Source organism: Hypanus sabinus, chromosome 23 (assembly GCF_030144855.1).
Source record: "Hypanus sabinus isolate sHypSab1 chromosome 23, sHypSab1.hap1, whole genome shotgun sequence".
Taxonomy (NCBI): Eukaryota; Metazoa; Chordata; class Chondrichthyes; order Myliobatiformes; family Dasyatidae; genus Hypanus; species Hypanus sabinus.
In genome coordinates, this window is record NC_082728.1 from 950711 (window position 1) to 969921 (window position 19211).

At 49.4% G+C, this 19211-nt stretch overlaps 1 protein-coding gene across 1 annotated transcript in view; it reads right to left on the minus strand.

The window, feature by feature from the left end:
- Positions 1–496: 496 nt before the first annotated feature.
- Positions 497–19211, minus strand: part of LOC132380338 (rab11 family-interacting protein 4B-like) — a 52484-nt gene continuing 33769 nt past the window's right edge. Inside the window, exons 7-15 of the mRNA XM_059949085.1 lie at positions 19151–19186; positions 18679–18772; positions 15814–15917; positions 13631–13771; positions 12569–12650; positions 2022–2159; positions 1285–1443; positions 934–1071; positions 497–613 (exon numbers count right to left, since the gene is read on the minus strand). Coding sequence (XP_059805068.1) covers positions 497–613; positions 934–1071; positions 1285–1443; positions 2022–2159; positions 12569–12650; positions 13631–13771; positions 15814–15917; positions 18679–18772; positions 19151–19186 — 1009 coding nt within the window. The remainder of the gene's footprint in view (positions 614–933; positions 1072–1284; positions 1444–2021; positions 2160–12568; positions 12651–13630; positions 13772–15813; positions 15918–18678; positions 18773–19150; positions 19187–19211) is intronic.

The following is a 19211-nucleotide window of genomic DNA, read 5'->3' on the forward strand; positions in this document are numbered from 1 at the left end:
GAGGAGGAGGAGAGGGTGAGGAGTAGAGAGGGAGGGCCCCATATGCAGCTTTAGATGAGATTTGACTCCATATTTGATCTGCACCTTAAGACTAGCCTCAACCCTGAGTGACCCATCTTCCAGGAGAACACCCACATCACTGTCCTGGTCACTCAGCACCCCCCACACTGGGCGGGCAGAGACTCTCCCACAGATGCCGACCAATGATCGGACGGGGTGGACAGAGGTGTCGGGGTTTCACTTCGTCTACGTCCCTGCAGAGTAACGAGAGTCCCATTCAACATTTGTGTGACGTGGCTGATCACTGTCCTGTGAGGGACCGACATATGAACGTTAGCCAGGGTTCGGTGAGCAATAGCACCCGGAGCTCGCTCTCGCTGGGGCGCTCCCTCACTGGACATTCGATGTGGACGCTCCCTCGGTGTGGCTGTTCACTCAGTGTGGACGCTCCCCAGGTCTGGACGCTCCCTCGGTGTGAATATTCCCTCGCCGGGCGCTACTTTTTGATCTCAAGGATTGAGGGGTTGTGGTCAATTATTGCCAGGATGATTCGGTCCATGTACTGACGCAGTCGCAGGTTAATCTCCTCCCGGTCCCTCAGCGCCTCCATCAGCTGTGGCACAGGGTCAGGGTCAGGTTCCCAACTTCATCCCCTCAATTCTCCCAGCCCTCCCTCTGCCAGCACACCCCTCCCAATCATCCTACACGCCACTGACAGCTGTGGCACACCACCATAACCACACCTCCCCTCTACCCCAGCACAGTCAGGTACCCCTCCCCTCCCCCACCCTCTCACTCTGAAACCCACCCCCCACGCTTCCCTACACACCGCGCCCTCAGGCTGCCAGTACAGTGCTTAGGACCCCCTCCCACTTTAACCTTCCAAACTCTCCTCACTCACCAGCCCGCAACCACTCCCAGATAGGTTCGCACCTGGTCACGGCTGGCGGTGTCGATTTCCGTGGCTAGGCTCTGCGCTGGGCTCTGGAACAGGCCGGCCGCCTCGCTCAGACTCAGGCCCAGGACCTGCCCATTTAGCTCCACGTTCTGTTCCCGGAGCCTCGCGTTCTCCTGTCAGGGATGGACACAGTCAGAGCACTGGTGAGAGACTGACCCGTGGCAGGGGACACTCAGCAGCCAGACACTGACTCATCCTTGCGGATTCCCACCCTGACCCCGTCCCAGGAGTGCATCCGAGATACCCACCTGCACTGGAGACACACCCAATCCCCACTCACGAGTCTGCCCTGGGGACATGCCAGCACCCCAGGATCCCCCACCCACCTGCCTCAGTCGGCGGACCTCGTGTTCGAGCTCAAGCTCCCGGGAGCGGAGGGAAAGGCGGTAGAGGGCGGACGGTGAACCATGAGCCCAGCCTGGCCTCTCAGTGTCCAGCTTAAAGAGGTGAAGGTGTTCCAGCTCCCTGCGCAGGTCTTCAATCAGCTAGAGGACAGGAGAGGAGAGGGGGTGAGGAGGGGGGGAGAGAGGGAGGATGAGGAGTGGGTAATGGGGTAGAGGGGGAAGAGAGATGAGACAGAAAAGAACGGGGAGTAGGTAAGGGGGAGAGAGGGTAAGAGGGGGGGGAGAGAGAGGAGACAGTGAGAACCAGTGGTTTGGGGTCTGTCGGTACATCACTGATCAGAATGGGGTTGGGATAGTGGAGCATGTCTGTCTCTTGCCCTGTTGCAGGGGTTCACCAGGCTGTAGGGGCTATATTCGGTCTGAGCCTGAGGACACAGACTGGGAAACTGAGCCCCATACTCACACCCCCCTTTGTACCCCCTCCCACAGCTGCCAATTCAACATCATCCACTGTCATTGCAGGATCACCATCTTCTCCTGTGCCACTCCATCACCCTCCCTCTCCCTTCCTGCCCCTCCCTTCCCAACATCCCCCATTCATACTGTTCCCTTATCCCCTCTTGCTCCCATCTCTCTCTCCCTCCCACCCACTCTCCCTTCCCCCTATCACCTGTCGCTCCGCTCTCCCTCTACCCAAAGCCGTCAACACCCTCCCCCACCTCCTGCATAGCCTCGCGCTCTCTCTGGAACTCCTGCCGGTTTTGCCTCATCCTCTCCACCATCCTGCGGTACAGATCCACCTCGTCCCGCAGGCGCAGGCTCGTCTCCTCCAGCTTGTACGAGATCCGCTGGTGCTCCTGAGTTGTGGGAGGGACGGGGAGAGGGATTGAGGGAGTGGGAGGGAGGGATGGAAGGTGAGAGAAAGGGAGTAAAGGAGGGAGATGTGAGAGATGGAAAGGGAGGGGAGAGAGGGGGAGAGGGTGGAAGAGAGGGGACAGGGAAGAGAACGGGGAGTTACAGAGGTATACAACATAGAAACAGGCCCTTTGGCCCAACCTATCCATTTTAATCCAGATAGCTGACTAAACTTGTGTCATTTGCTAACATTTGGCCATTAACTTTCTAAACTTTTTCAATTGACTTTTAAAAGCTGTTTACTGCTTTATTTTACTTAAGAGATACAGCGTGAACTGTTCTTCTGGCCTAACAAGCCATGCCACCTTGCAACCCACTGATTTAACCCTAGCCTAATCACAGGACAATTTACAACGACCAATTAACCTACTAACCAATACGTCATTGGACTCTGGGAGGAAACTGAAGCACCCAGAGAAAGTTCACACATACAGGAAGGACAGACAAACTTCTTACAGATGGCAAAGGGAACTGAACTCCGCACTCCAACACTCCATGTCTGCTAACCATTATGATAGGTTAATGTACTTGGCTCAACCACTTCCTCTGGCAGCTCGTTCCATGTAATGGCCAACCTCTGGGTGAACAAACTGCCAGTCAGTCTCTCCTCTCTCACCTTAATCCCATGCCTTCTTGTTTGTAATTTCCCAATTCTGTCTACCCCTCTCATGATTTGATACAGCTCTGTAAGATCACCTCACAATCTCCCTCATAAGGTATAAAGTTCTAACCTACCCAATCTTTCCTTCCGAGACCCTCAAGTCCTGGTAACATCCTTATAAATCTTTTCTGCACTCTCTCCTGTTTATTAATATATTTTCTATCGCAGGGTGACCAAAACTGTTCATATTATTCCAAAGTGTAGCCTCACCACTGGAGTAATGGACAACTGCACTGTGATCTGCCAAATATGATAGGGCATTGAACATAGTACAGCACAATGTTGTGCCCACCCAGCTAAAAATCAAATCAAAAACACACAAGTACTAGTCCCTCCTACCTACACCATGTCCATATCCCTCCATCTTCCTTACATTCATGTGCCTATCCAAACATCTCTTAAAAGCCTTTAATATATTTACTCCTACCACCACACCAGGCATCGTATTCCAGGCATCCACAACTCTGAGTAAAAAATTCATCCCTCACATCCCCCTTTGAACCTACCCCTCTCCCCTTCAATGCATGCCCTCCGGTATTAAGCATTTCAACCATGGGAATCAGATATTCTCTGCCCACTCTATCTATGCCTCTCATAATCTTGTAAACCTCTATCAGATCTCCCTCAGACTCCGACACTCCAGAGTAAACAACCCAAATTTATCCAGCCTCTCGTGATAATATATGACCTCTAAACCAGGCAGCATCCTGGTAAACCTCTCCTGCACCCTCTCCAAAGCCCCAACATCCCTCCTATAGTGGGGCGACCAGAACTATGTGTAATTCTCCAGATGTGGCCAAACCAGAGTTTTTTTAAGTTGCAACATTATCTCTTGAATTTTGACCTCATGACTAATAAAGGCAAGCATTCCGTAATCCTCCTCAACCACCTCGTCGGCCTGTTCAGCCACTTTCAAGGAGCCATGAACTCGGATCCCAAGATCTCTCTGCTCAGCAACACAGTTAATGATCTTGCCCTACTGTCTCCTACCCATTTGCCCTACTGAGGTGCAACACCTCACATTTGTCTGGGTTAAGCTCCATCTGCCATTTTTCTGCCCATATCTGCAACTAATCTACATCGTGCTGTATTCTTTGCCAGTCTTCTACACTATTCACAACTCCACCAATCTTGGTATCATCCGCAAACTTACTAATCAACTCATCTACATTTTCATTTACATACCTCAGTGGTCCCAGTACAGATCCCCATGGAACCCCAGCTCATTACAGACCTCCAGCTCAAATAAGTCACTTCACCCATAAGGCCATAAAATATAGGAGCAGAATTAGGCCATTGGGCCCGTCAAGTCTGTCTGCTATTTTATCTTGACTGATCTATTTTCCCTCTCAGCCCCGATCTCCGGCCTTCTCCCCATATCCCTTCATGCCCTGACCAATCAAGAATCTATCAACCTTTGCCTTAAATATTCATAAAAACTTGGTCTTCACAGTTAGGTCAAGTCAACTTAATTGTCATTTAACTACATACATGTATATAACATATATAATCATATAATGTATATGGAGATGAGAGAACGTTTCTCCGAACTAGGGTGTAAGGCACAGTAGTACTCACAACACACGATAACTTATGAAGGTAAGGATAAAGTCTACTGAGGAATCACACATTAACAGCAAACTAAAGTGCATTAATATTATATATTGTACGGTACAGAACAGATTAACCAGTCACGTGGAGGAGTCATGTATTCGCAGAGGGGGATGGTTCATCTGCACCTTCCTGAAGTCCACAATGATTTCCTTTGTCTTCTCCACATTTAGGCTTAGGTTGTTCCTCTCACACCAATCCACCAGCCACTCCACTTCCTCTCTATACTCTGTCTTGTCATCATTGTTGATAAGGCCAACCACTGTTGTGTCATCAGCAAACGCGATGACATGGTTTGAGATGGATCCTGCGACACACTCATACGTCTGCAGTGAGCTGAGCACACGGCCTTGGGAAGCGCCAGTGCTCAGTGTAACGGAACAAGAGACGCTGCTGCTCACACAGACTGATTGTGTCCGCATTGTTAAGAAGTCTGGTATCCATTACAGAGGGAAGTGTTGAGGCCCAGCGAGGACAGTTTCCCCACCAATTGTTGGGGTATGATAGTGTTGAATGCTGAACTGAAATCTATAAACAGCAGTCTGGCATACAAGACCCCATTTCCAAGATGGGACAGGACAGAGTAGATCAAATGGAGTGGTAAGTGAACTGGAAAGGGTCCAGTGTAGCTGGGAGAAAGGTTTTAATGTGCTCCGTGATGAGCTGCTCAAAGCATTTCATAATGGTTGGTTAATATCATCGGACACAATAAGACATTTAGGCAGGTTACTGTCGCCTTCTTTGTTGCTGGAATGATGGTTGCCACCTTGAAAACCGTGAGGACAATGGATTGTTCCAGAGATATGTTAAATACATCCATTAGCCTCTCTGTCAGCTGGAAGGCAGTTTTTCAGGACCCTACCTGGTATATCAACAGACCCTGCAGCTTTGCGTGATTTCATTCATCCAGGGCACCCCTCACCTCAGCTTCAGCTAGAGAGAGTCTGCTCCCCTGAGGTGAGGGGTGTCTTCCTCACCAGCATTTTGTTCTGCATATCAAACTAGACATAGAGGACATTCAGCCTCTCGGAGAGTGAAGCATCCTGGTCACTGACATGCAGGATAGACTTGTAGTCTGTGATCCTTTGAATTCCCTGCCACATGTTTCTCATGGCAAAGAGTTCCACAGATTTACCACTCTCTGGCTAAAGAAATTCCTCCTCATCTCTGTTCTAAAAGGATGCCTCTCTATTCTGAGGCTGTATCCTCTGGTCCTAGACTCTCGCACCGTAGGAAGCATCCTCTCCACGTACACTCTATTAAGGCCTTACACCATTCAATAGGTTTCAATGAGGTCACTCTTCATTCTTCTGAATTCTTGTGAGTAGAGGCCCAGAGCCATCAAACATGTTTCATATGACAAGCCATTCAATCCTGGAATCATTTTTGTGAACCTCCTTTGAACTCTCACCAGTTTCAGCACATCCTTTCTAAGATAACAAACCCAAACCTGCTCACTATACTCCAAATGAGGCCTCACCAGTGCTTTCTAAAGTCTCAACATTACATCTTTGCTTTTGTATTCTAGCCCTCTTGAAATGAATGCTAACATCACATTTGCCTTCCTTACCACAAACTCAACCTGTAAATTAACCTTTAGGGAATCCTGCACAAGGATTCCCAACTCCCTTTGCATCTCAGTTTTTTTTGTATTTTCTCTCTATTTAGATAATAGTGATGCACCATCAATAACTCTCTGAGTTATGAAGACGAGATATCGGCTTTTATTTACTGGAAGAAAGAACAAGCAGTAGTTGACCACCATACTACATCCTGGAGACTGAGGGCCGGGCTCAGGCCTCAATCGCCTTTATACCAGGGTCTGTGGGAGGAGCCACAGGAGCAGTCAGCAGGGGGCCTGTCCAGACAGGTATATGTAGTTCACCACACGGGGTCTGTGGGAGGAGCCACAGGAGCAGTCAGCAGGGGGCCTGTCCAGACAGGTATATGTAGTTCACCACACGGGGTCTGTGGGAGGAGCCACAGGAGCAGTCAGCAGGGGGCCTGTCCAGACAGGTATATGTAGTTCACCACACGGGGTCTGTGGGAGGAGCCACAGGAGCAGTCAGCAGGGGGCCTGTCCAGACAGGTATATGTAGTTCACCACACGGGGTCTGTGGGAGGAGCCACAGGAGCAGTCAGCAGGGGGCCTGTCCAGACAGGTATATGTAGTTCACCACACGGGGTCTGTGGGAGGAGCCACAGGAGCAGTCAGCAGGGGGCCTGTCCAGACAGGTATATGTAGTTCACCACACGGGGTCTGTGGGAGGAGCCACAGGAGCAGTCAGCAGGGGGCCTGTCCAGACAGGTATATGTAGTCCACCACACGGGGTCTGTGGGAGGAGGCACAGGAGCAGTCAGCAGGGGGCCTGTCCAGACAGGTATATGTAGTTCACCACACGGGGTCTGTGGGAGGAGGCACAGGAGCAGTCAGCAGGGGGCCTGTCCAGACAGGTATATGTAGTTCACCACACGGGGTCCGTGGGAGGAGCCACAGGAGCAGTCAGCAGGGGGCCTGTCCAGACAGGTATATGTAGTTCACCACACGGGGTCTGTGGGAGGAGCCACAGGAGCAGTCAGCAGGGGGGGTGTCCAGACAGGTATATGTAGTTCACCATAAATAGTCAACCATTTCAGTCTCCCACCAAAATGCATGACCATACTCTTCCTGACACAGTATCCCATCTGCCACTTCATGCCCATTCTTCCAATCTGTCTCTCTGCAGCCTCAAAACTATCTGCCCCTCCAAGTATCTTCATGTCATCTTCAAATTTTGCAACAAAGCCATCAACACCGGCAGCCAAATAGAAAAGGCTCTCTTTATTCCCACTCTTTGCCTCCTGCCAGTCAGCCATCATTTTATCCATGTTAGAATCTTTCCTGTAATAGCATGGGCTCTTAATTTGTTAAGCAGCCTTGTGTGTGGCACTTCGTCAAAGGCTTTCTGAAAATCCAAGTTCACAACATCAACCAATTCTCCATTGTCTATCCTGCTTGTTATTTCTTCAAAGAATCCCATCAGATTTGTCAGGTAATATTTTCCCTTGAGGAAACCATGCAGACTATTGCCTATTTTATAATGTGCCTGAAAGTACCTCAAAATCACACCCTTAACAACCAATTCTAACAATTTCCCAACCACTGAGGTCAGTCTAACTAGTCCATAGTTTCCTGACGAAGGGTCTTGGCCTGAAACACCAACAGCGCTTCTCCCTATAGATGCTGCCTGGCCTGCTGTGTTCCACCAGCGTTTTGTGTGTGTTGTTTCCATAGTTTCCTTTCTTCTGCCTCTCTCCCTTCTTGAAGAGTAGAGTGACATTTACAATTTTCCCGTCTTCCTACCCATTACACAATCCAGTAATTCTTGAAAGATCATTACAATGCCTCCACACCCTCTCTTCATCTACCTCTTTCAGAACCCTGGGGTGATACGAAAGGTATAGATAAGATAGAGGCAGAAAGACGTTTCCATTGGTAGGTAAGCTTAGCACTAGGGGACATAGTCTCAAGATTTGGGGGAGTAGATTTAGCATGGAGATGAGGAGGATCTGCTTGTTCCAGAGAGTGGTGAACTTGTGGAATTCTCTGCCCAGTGAAGCAGTGGAGGCTGCCTCAGTAAATATACTTAAGAAAAAGCTGGATAGATTTTTGCATAGTAGAGGAAATTAAAGGTTATGGGGGAAAGGCAGGTAGGTGGAAATGAGTCCATGGCCAGATTAGCCATGATCTCATTGAATGGTGCAGCAGGCTCGACAGGCCAGATGGCCAACTCCTGCTCCTATTTCTTATGTTGTTATGTTATTTAGCTACTTTCAGACTTGTTCTGCTGTCATCCCTGCTAACGTTCTTTTCCAATAATTAACTGGCTTATAGTTTCCTTTCTTCTGCCTCTCTCCATTCTTGAAGAGTGGAGTGACATTTGCAATTTTCTAGTCTTCCGGAACCATTCCAAACTCTAGTGATTCTTGAAAGATCATTACTAATGTCTACATGATATCTTCAGCCACTTCTTTCAGAACTCTGGGGTGTACACCATCTGGGGTATACACGTCCAGGTGACTTATCTACTTTCTCACCTTTCAGTTTCCCAAGAACCATCCCTCTGATTATGGTTAACTTCATGACCCCTGACACCTGGAACTTCCACCATACTGCTAGTGTCTTCCACAGTGAAAATTGATCCAAAATACTTATTCAGTTTGTCCGCAGTTTCATTGTCCCCCATTACTATCTCTCCAGCATCACTTTCCAGCGATCTGATGTCCACTCTCGCCTCTTTTTTTTACCCTTTCTGTATCGGAAGCAACTTTTGCAATTGCCTTTAATATTATTGGCTAACTTACTTTCGTATTCCATCTTTACCTCCTTAATTACATTTTTAGTTGCCTTCTGTTGGTTTTTAAAAGCTTCCCAATCCTCTTAACTTCCCACTAATTTTTCTCTATTACATGTTCTCTCCTTGGCTTTTATGTTGGCTTTGACTTCTCTTGTTAGCCATGTTTGTGTCATCCTTCCTTTAGAATACCTCTTTTTCTTTGGGATGTACTGTGCCTATAAAAAGTATTTACCCATTTGGAAGTTTTCATGTTTTATTGTTTTACAACATTAAATCACAGTGGATTTAATTTGACTTTTTTTACACTGATCAACAGAAAAAGACTTTTTTATGTCAAAGTGAAAACAGATCTCTACAAAGTGATCTAAGTTAATTGCAAATATAAAACACAAGATAATTGAATGCATAAGTAATAACCCCCTTTAATATGATACACCATATCATCACTGGTGCAGCCAATTGGTTTCAGAAGTCACATAATTAGTTAAATGGAGATTGATTGTAATAAAAATACACTTGCATCTGGAAGTTCCAACTGTGGGAGAATCAGTATTCTGTCAAAAACAAAAGAACATTCCAAGCAACTCTACAAAAAGGCAGAAGAGGGTTCTATGGTCTGATGAAACCAAAACTGAGCTTTTTGGCTATCAAACTAAACACTGCACATCATCAAAAACACACCATCCCTACCATGAAGTATGGTGGTGGCCGCATCATGCTGTGGGGATGCTTCACTGCAGCAGGCCCTGGAAGGCTTGTGAAGGTAGAGGGCAAAATGAATGCAGGAAAATACAGGGAAATCCTGGAGGAAAACCTGATGCAGTCTGCAAGAGAACTGAGACTTGGAGAGAAGATCTGTTTTCCAGCAAGACAATGACCCCAAGCACAAAGCCAAAGCTACACAGGAATGGCTTAAAAGCAACAAAGTTAGTGTGCTGGAACTGCCAAGTAAGAGTCCAGATCCCAACCGAATTGAGAATTTGTGGCTGGATTTGAAAAGGGCTGTTTGCTCATGATCCCCATGCAATCTGACAGAACTCAAGCAATTTTATAAAGAAGAATGGGGAAAAAAATTGAAGTGTCCAGCTGCTCAGTGTTTCCTTTCACTGCTGTCACTTGTTCTCTGTGGTACAGCAGGGGGCGCTCTTGTGTTGCACAGCTTGAACAGATTTCCTCAGGTGGATCTATTGAGTGCAACGTTTTCCCAGTTTTTACACTGAAGCTTGAGTTTCTTCAGGATCATTTTGATGTTCAAAGTAAATTTATTATTAAAGTACATGTATGTTACTCTATACAACCCTGAGATTCATTTTCTTTGGGTCAAGAAAGAAAGAAATACAATAGAATCAATGAAAAGCCACTCCCCTATCCACACAGACTCAAGCCTGTCATTGCTGCCGAAGTTGCATTTACTAAGTACTGACTTGAAGAGGGTGAGAAATTACGTAATCAGTTATTTTATATTTAATAACTGGAATAAATTTAAACTAATCTGTAGAAATTCGATTACACTTCGATACAAAAGAGTCCTTCCTGTTGATCAGTGTCAAAAAAGCCAAATTAAATCTATTGTGAATCAGTGTTGTAAAACAATAAAACATAAAAACTTCCAGGGGGTGGAGAGGGTTAATACTTTTATAGGATATCTATATATATATATATATTCTGCACCTTCCAAATTGCTTCAAGAAATTCTAGCCATTGCTGCTCTGCCGTCGTGCCTGCCATTGTTTTCTTCCAGTCGACTCTGGCCAACTCCTCTCAAGCCTCTGCAATTCCCTTTACTCCACCGTAATGCTGATACACCTGACTTTTGCTTCTTCTTCTCAAATTTCAGGGTGAATTCAATCATAATCTGATCACTTGTCCGTAAGGGTTCTTTAACCTTAAGCTCTCTATCAATTTTGGTTCATTGCACAACACCCAATCCAGAACAGCTGTTTCCCTAATGGGGTCAACCATGAATTGCTCTGAAAAGCCATCTCTTTGGCCCTCCAGAAATTCCCTCTCCTGGAATCCAACACCAACCTGATCTTCCCGATCTACCTGCATACTGAATTCCTCCATGACTATTGTCATGTATTTTCTATCTCCCATTGTAATTTATAGACCACATCCTTACTACTGATGGGGGTCTGTATACAACTCCCATCAAGGTCTTTTTACCCTTTACCCTTAGCTCTACCCACAACAATTCAACACCTTCTGACCCCGTGTCACCTCTTTCTAATGATTTGATTTAAGTTTTTTACCGACAGAGCAACACTATCCCCTCTGCTTTCCTGCCTACCTTTTCGATGTAATGTTTGTCCTTGGATGTTAAGCTCCCAGCTATAATCTTCTTTCAGTCATGATTCAGTGATGCCTACAACATCATACCTGCCAATCTGTAACTGTGCTACAAGTTCATCTACCTTATTCCATATACTGTGCACATTCAGATACAACACCCTCAGTCCTGTATTCACCCTTTTCAATGTTGTCTTTTACATTGCATCTCATCCTGTTGACTGCAAGTTTGCCCTTTCAACAGCCTCTCCTGACTGCACACAGCCTCTGTTTGTAACCTGATCTTCAGCACTATTATCTGCCTTTCCTACGACATTGAAATACAGGCAGCTCAGGAGAGTGGTCGCACCGTGTTCAACCTTTTGATTCTTAACTTTGTCTGAGGTTTTACCAACTTCTGCCTCCACAACCTCTCCACTAACTGTTCTGGCACTCTGGTTCTCATCCCACTGCAACTCTCGTTTAAACCCCACTGTGCAGCATTAACAAACCTTCCCACTAGGATATTAGTACCCATCCAGTCCAGGTACAAACTGTCCCATCTGTACAGGTCCCACCTGCCCTGGAAGAGAGCCCAATGATCCAAAAATCTTATGCCCTCCCTCCTACACCAACTCCTTAGCCATGTGTTAAAAGGTATAATCTTCCTAGTTCTGGCCTCATAATCATGTGGCACGGGCAGCAATCCTGAGATCACAATCTTGGGTGTCCTGCTCTTTAACTTATCACCTAACGTCCCTGAAACTCCTATGCAGAACCTCGTCACTCATTGTACCCATGTCATTGGTACCTACGTGGAGCACGACTTCTGGCTGTTCACCTTCCTTTAAGAATGCTGAGGACTGAGGCAACATACCATCCGGGAATTTCATTCTCGCCCACAGAACCTCCTGTCCATTTCCCTGACTAATAAATCCTGTCACCACAGTGTGCCCCTTCTTCCCTCTTCCCTTCTGAGTCACAGAGCCAGACTCAGTGCCACAGACCCCTCTGTGACTCTCCTCTGTTAAATCATCCCCCCACCCCTGACAATATCCAAAGTGATGTACATGTTGTTGAGGGGGATGTCCACAGGGGTACTCTGCACTGGCCATTTAACCCCTTTCCCCTTCCTGACTGTCACCCAGTTTCCTGTGTCATGTACCTTGGGTGTAACTACCTCTCTATAAGTCCTATCTATCACCACCTCAGCTGCCAAAATGATCCAGAGTTCATCCAGTTCCAGCTCCAACTCCTTAACACAGTTTGTTAGAAGCTGCAGCTGAATGCACTTCTCACAGTTGTAGTCGTCAGGGACACAGGAGGCCTCCCTGCTCTCTCACATCCTGCAAGAGAAGCATTTCACTACCCAACCCTGCGTCTCTGCTGTCCCAGCTATGCAGATATAAAGAAGAGAAGGAAAAAACGAGCCCCAACCCCTCCCCCTCCTCATCTCCCCGCCCCCACCCCTCACCTGGTCAAGCCGTTGGGTCTGGGTCTTCAGCCGGGTGGCTGTCTGTCTCAGCTGCTGTGACTCCTCCTCTAGCTGCTGGGCCCTGAAGCAGAAAGAGGGAGCACGTTACCTACCACCGGGGAGGGGATGGGAGAGGATGGGATTATCAGCTGGGCTGGAAAAGGGGAGGATGGGCACAGATGGAAGAGGGTTGTGAGGGGGTCGGTGACGGTCAGTGAAGGTGGGTGGGTATGGTCGGAAGGGGTGGGTGGTGATCAGGGGGGGCTGGATGACAGTCAGTGGGAACGTGAGTGGGTGATGTCAGTGGGGAGGGACAGTCAGTGGGGGTGGGGTGGGTTGGGGTGGACGGTGGGGGTGTTTGGGGATGGTCAGTGGGGTGGGTTAGGGTGGACGGTGGGGGTGTTTGGGGACGGTCAGTGGGGTGGGTTGGGGTGGACGGTGGGGGTGTTTGGGGACGGTCAGTGGGGTGGGTTGGGGTGGACGGTGGGGGTGTTTGGGGACGGTCAGTGGGGTGGGTTGGGGTGGACGGTGGGGGTGTTTGGGGACGGTCAGTGGGGTGGGTTGGGGTGGACGGTGGGGGTGTTTGGGGACGGTCAGTGGGGCGGGTTGGGGTGGACGGTGGGGGTGTTTGGGGACGGTCAGTGGGGTGGGTTGGGGTGGACGGTGGGGGTGTTTGGGGACGGTCAGTGGGGTGGGTTGGGGTGGACGGTGGGGGTGTTTGGGGACGGTCAGTGGGGTGGGTTGGGGTGGACGGTGGGGTTGTTTGGGGACGGTCAGTGGGGTGGGTTGGGGCGGACGGTGGGGGTGTTTGGGGACGGTCAGTGGGGTGGGTTGGGGTGGACGGTGGGGGTGTTTGGGGACAGTCAGTGGGGTGGGTTGGGGTGGACGGTGGGGGTGTTTGGGGATGGTCAGTGGGGTGGGTTGGGGTGGATGGTGGGGGTGTTTGGGGACGGTCAGTGGGGTGGGTTGGGGTGGACGGTGGGGGGGTTTGGGACGGTCAGTGGGGAGAGTGGGGACGGTCAGTGGAAGGGTGCTCTGCAGGGGCAGGAGGCTCAGATGAACCTGGAGTTGAGGGTGAGGATCTCCTCCTCCTTCTGACGCTCGAGTCGGCTGAGCAGCTGTCGCTGTCGTCGCAGTTCCTGCTGTAGCTCCTCTTGCGCTCGGCTCTCCTGCTCCCGTAGCTGCTCCTCCATTGCATGTACCCTGCATCGGTGGGGGCAGGGTCAGACACACACACACACACACACACACACACACACTCATACAGACACACACACACATTCATACCCTGCAGGGGGCGGTCAGACATTAGTCTCACCTTCGCACCCCAATTCCACACAATCCCGATTCTTCGTTGCAGTCAGCACCATGCACACAAACTTCACACCACACCCTGTGGGGGTGTTGGGTCAGACAATGCAGCCCAGTCACACACCACACCCACCTGTGTCCCAAACCCCACCACCCTGTCCCCACCCCACCCTGCAGAGACACCCATCACCCTGTAGCAACGTAATCTCTCGAGCTGATTATGATGCCCGCCTAAGAGATTTCCATTGGTGGATCCCCAGGTAGCCTTAGAGGCCAATACAGGACCCACATATTCTGCTACAGTGTGGACAAGAGTAAGTGTTGGCTGTGGTTAGCGGTTGGGTCTTTAGGTTGTAGTGTCTCCTTTCACCGCTGCTGCTTGTACTCTGCCGTACAGTAGGGGGCGCACTTGTGTTGCAGAGCTCCCTTGAACAGATTTCCTCAGGTGGATCTATTGAGTGCAACGTTTTCCCAATTTTTACACTGAAGCTTGAGTTTCTTCAGGATCATTTCGATGTTCAAAGTAAATTTATTATCAAAGTACATGTATGTTACTCTATACAACCCTGAGTTTCATTTACTTGCAGCCAAGAAAGAAAGAAATACAACAGAATCAATGAACTGCCACTCTCAAGACAGACAAATAACCAATGTGTAAAAGACAACAAATTATGCAAGTATAAAAAGCAAAAAAAAACATAAAATGATGACAATTAATAAGTAAGCAATAAATATCGAGAACATGACTTGAAGAGTCCTTGAAAGTGAGTCCATTGGTTGTAGGAACATTTCAGTGATGGAGTTAGTGAAATTGAGTTAAGTTATCCCCTTTGATTCAGGAGCCTGATGGTTGAGGGGTAATAACTGTTCCTGAACACAGTGGTATAAGTCCTGAGGCTCCTGTGCCTTCTTTCTGATGGTAGAAGTGAGAAGACAGTATGACCTGATGGTGGAGGGTTTTCTGCTGTGTAGATGTGCTCAGGGGTGGGGAGTACTTTATCTGTGATCGAGTGGGCTTTAACCACTGCTTTTTGTAGGATTTTCCGTTCAAGCATATAGGTATTCCCAAACCAGGCTGTGATGCAGCCTGTCATTATACTCTCCGACATGTATCTAAAGTAGAAGTTGGTCAAAGCTTTAGATTTCATATTGAATCTTTACAAACTTTGAAGGAAGTAGAGGTGCTATGTGTTTTTAAACATTTTATTATATATTTGAGAAAGGGATGAAATGTAATTGTAGAAAATTTGGGGGAAATGGCACAGGCAAGCAGTTCAGTCCAGGGGCTCATCAACCATGATTACATTGAATGGTGGGATAGGCTCAAAGGGCCAAGTGGCCCTCGTCCCAGGATCTGATGTGTTCCATGGGTTGGATTGTAGCTGGTCATCTGTTCAGCTACACACAAACACCTCACACTGTTCAATGTAACAACATTGCATATCTGCAACAGGTTCAACTGCACAATATCATTTCCCATGATATGGTTCTGGCTCTCAGTCAGTATCATGTAAATCCATGCAACCACTCAGTAAACTCTCCATTATGCATCTATAGAAGTTTTCTTTGAAGCATTACCTTTGCCTGCCAAAGGCTCACTGACCTTCCTTCAACAGGAAATTAAGGATCTGTTTGGGGAGATGTGAGTTAGGCATCTGGATGACATGACCTATCCATCAACTCGTGCTGGAGTTGTTGTCCGTGCTGGCGCCCTCCTGTACACTAATGTTAGTGCATCTCTCCATCCAGATGATCCTCAAAATCTTTTGGAAGGCTCTTTGGTGGTATGGTTCCAGGGCTTTCAGTTGTCTACTGTAGGTAGTCCAACACTCACTACTGCACACACACCCTCCCTCTAGGACCCTCACCCCTTCCTCTGGTTCCATCAATTCCAATGGCCTTTTGGTTCCCTTGACCCTCATCCAGGACATTACCTGTGGACCAGGTGAACATTCTCCTGTTTCAGTTTACTCTTCTGGTCGCCCTTAATGATTCGTTCATTCTCCAGCTCCGAAACCTTCCTCTCCAAGTAACACACCTGACAAAGAAAACCCAGTTCAGTTTATTGTCTCATCACACACTCCCAGGGTCAGACACAGAGTGAATCTCCCTCCACACTGTCACGTCACACACTCCCAGGGTCAGACACAGAGTGAATCTCCCTCCACACTGTCACGTCACACACTCCCAGGGTCAGACACAGACTGGAACTCTCTCCACACCATCCCATCACACACCCCCGGAGTTAGACACAAAGTGAATCTTCCTCCACACTGTCACGTCACACACTCCCAGGGTCAGACACAGAGTGAAACTCCCTCCACACTGTCACGTCACACACTCCCAGGGTCAGACACAGAGTGAAACTCCCTCCACACTGTCACGTCACACACTGACCTGCGGAGGATGCGCGAGTGCCAAGACATTTTCTCGGCAGCATCCTCCGCCAGGATCAACTGGGCGAAATGTTCCGGACTCTTAGTGGGTCAGTGGCAGGTGGACTCCCTGCCGGAGGAGATGAGAGCTTTTGAGTGGAGTACTCGGCGTCTCCTCTATCTGGGAGTCTACCTGAGTCCTTCTGGGGAGACCTGGCTGGCGAACTGGCAGGACCTGGAGATGAAAGTCATGGCCCGGCTGGGGCGCTGGTCAGGCCTTCTCAGGGTGCTTTCCTATCGAGGCAGGGTGGTGGTCATAAACCAGCTGGTGGCCTCCATGTTGTGGTATCGGATGGTCACCTTGGCCCCTCCTGCCCCGTTTGTTGCAAGACTGCAGAGGAAATTAGTGGACTTCTTCTGGGGCAACAGGAAACACTGGGTCTCTGCAGCGGTCTTGAGTCTCCCAGTGGGAGAGGGCGGACAGTCGCTGGTGTGCGTCCGAACGCAGCTGGCGGCTCTCCGCCTCAGGACTCTGCAGAGATTCCTGTACGCCGAGCACCCTCCCAGGTGGCACGTGTTGGCGACTTTCTTCCTCCGGAGGGGCTGCTGTCTTCACGAAGACATGCGGCTACCACCAGCGGGTGTCAGCCGTACTGCTTTGCGGAGTCTGCCCAGCTTCTATCAGGACCTACTGAGAGTCTGGAACATGGTCACCTCAGGCCGGGAATCCCCTCCTCAGGCGGAGGGCGGGGTCCTGGCCGGCCCTTGCCCTACCTCAGTGGCTGTCGGTGCGGCTCAGTTGTGTGGACCGACTCAGGCTGAGCTGCTGGTCGGGCCCAGACCCCGCAATCTTCTCCGGGAGCCGTGTCCGCACAACTTGAGCCGTCTCTCATCGATACCCACAGTCCCATTCAGGGATGCAAGTAGGAGGTATCTGTATGGGCTGCTACTCCACATCCTCCACTTCCTTGCCCTTGTACACCGTCCCGACACGCCATGGCGGTCAGTCCTTCCACCCAGAGGTGAGGAGGGTCCCCACTGGAAGTCCCTTTACGCCGGGGTTCTTCCCATGCACCTGGGGGATCTCGGCTGGAGGGTACTGCATAGGGCAGTGCCCTGCAATAAGTTTTTCAGTTTGTACATGGACTTCCCACCCGCATGCCACTTCTGCGGGCTGGAGGAGACCGTGTACCACATGTACATGGAGTGTGTGAGGCTGCAGCCTCTTTTTGCATATTTGCGTGGGCTGCTTCTCGCCTTCTGGCTGCATTTTAGTCCCACCCTGTTTATATATGGTCATCCAGTAAGGAAGGGGGCATGGAGGGATGAGGATGTCCTAGTCAACTTGCTCCTGGGGCTGGCGAAATCCGCCATCCGAGGGTCTTGGAAACGGGTGGCGGGAGGATCTCACCGGGCAGACTGCCTGGCAATGTTTAGGGGGTATGTTCGTGCTCGGGTAACTATTGAAAAGGAACACGCGCAGTCCACAGTGGCCTTGGAGGAGTTTCGAGACCGTTGGGCTCCGCGGGGTGTAAATGCCATCGTGGATAGAGATGGCAACATTCTGGTGTAATGTCTATTGTCTATTTGTAGTGCAGTAATTGTGTTTGCCACTGTTTTGTATATATTGTATAGCACCTAAATTTGTAATAAAGGATTTTGTAATAGAAAAAAAAAAGGGTCAGACACAGAGTGAAACTCCCTCCACACTGTCACGTCACACACTCCCAGGGTCAGACACAGAGTGAAACTCCCTCCACACTGTCACGTCACACACTCCCAGGGTCAGACACAGAGTGAAGCTCTCTCCACACTGTCACGTCACACACTCCCAGGGTCAGACACAGAGTGAAGCTCCCTCCACACCGTCCCATCACACACTCCCAAGTACATTGAGCTGCTCCCCAATGGTGCAGTTTTTCTCCCAACAGTGACCATCAGGCTGTGTGGGAGCTTTGCAAATCTGGGATGTGGTCACCTCCTGCAGGGCACTGTATATCATGGGAGAGGTTACAGTCTGTTTGAGAGTGCGAAGCAACATAGAGCGTTCCCATATGCAGGGCCCCGGCCGGGTCTGAGTGTGTAAAGGGACTGTTTCTCTGGCTCCAGTCAGACTTCAGCCTCATCCGTCTGACCCCTGGGCTGATGTGGAGGATTGGTGGGGGAGGTCAGTCGGGGGATCCCTCTCATCAGGCTGTTTCTGGGCCTGACCTGTGTGGTCATTCATGGGCCCAGGCAGTGGTCAGTTGTGACCTCCTACCCCTCTTCCAAGGGTGTGACTTTGCCTGCAGCCATTGGGAACAACAGGGTGTAGCGCGCACCTCAGGCAGACAGCTGCAGTTTATTTTAAAATGTAAATGACATCACTTTAAAGAATAAAATCTTATGAAATGAGCAGCAAGCATCAGACTGTCTGTCTCTCACCTTCTGGGCGATGTCGTCTTCACAGGGGTCGATGGTGTCCCGGAACAAGTCCTCAGAGCTGTTGCTATTGTAGTTACTGGTGTGGAAGAGTTGTCTTGAGGAGAGACGAGACATTATTGTGTTCACCAAACCGTGGTCTGAGAGAAGCCCCCACACCCCCAGTGCTCCAGCTGTAACACCCAGCAAGACAGCTGACCTTCCCCCCCACACCCTTCCAACAAAGTCCAGGCTCCTGAGATCTGTTGGCCCCCAGCACCCTGACTGCTTCGCTCTCCATCCCAGCGAGGTCAATTACCTGATTTCTCTCCTGTGCCTCCTGTCGCTTCCCTGCCCTCTTCACACTAGCCCCTTATTCACCACCATTGGGGAAGAATGGGGAGGTGCTATGAGGTGTGGAATTGTGAGTAGGGGTGGAGTTGGGTTCGGGAAGGGAAGGAAGTAGACAGGAGGGATGGGAAGGGGTTACTCTCACCTTCCAAATGCTGTAGACGACAACTTCCTGCTGGAGCTGGAAAGGCAGAGATAGAGAAAGT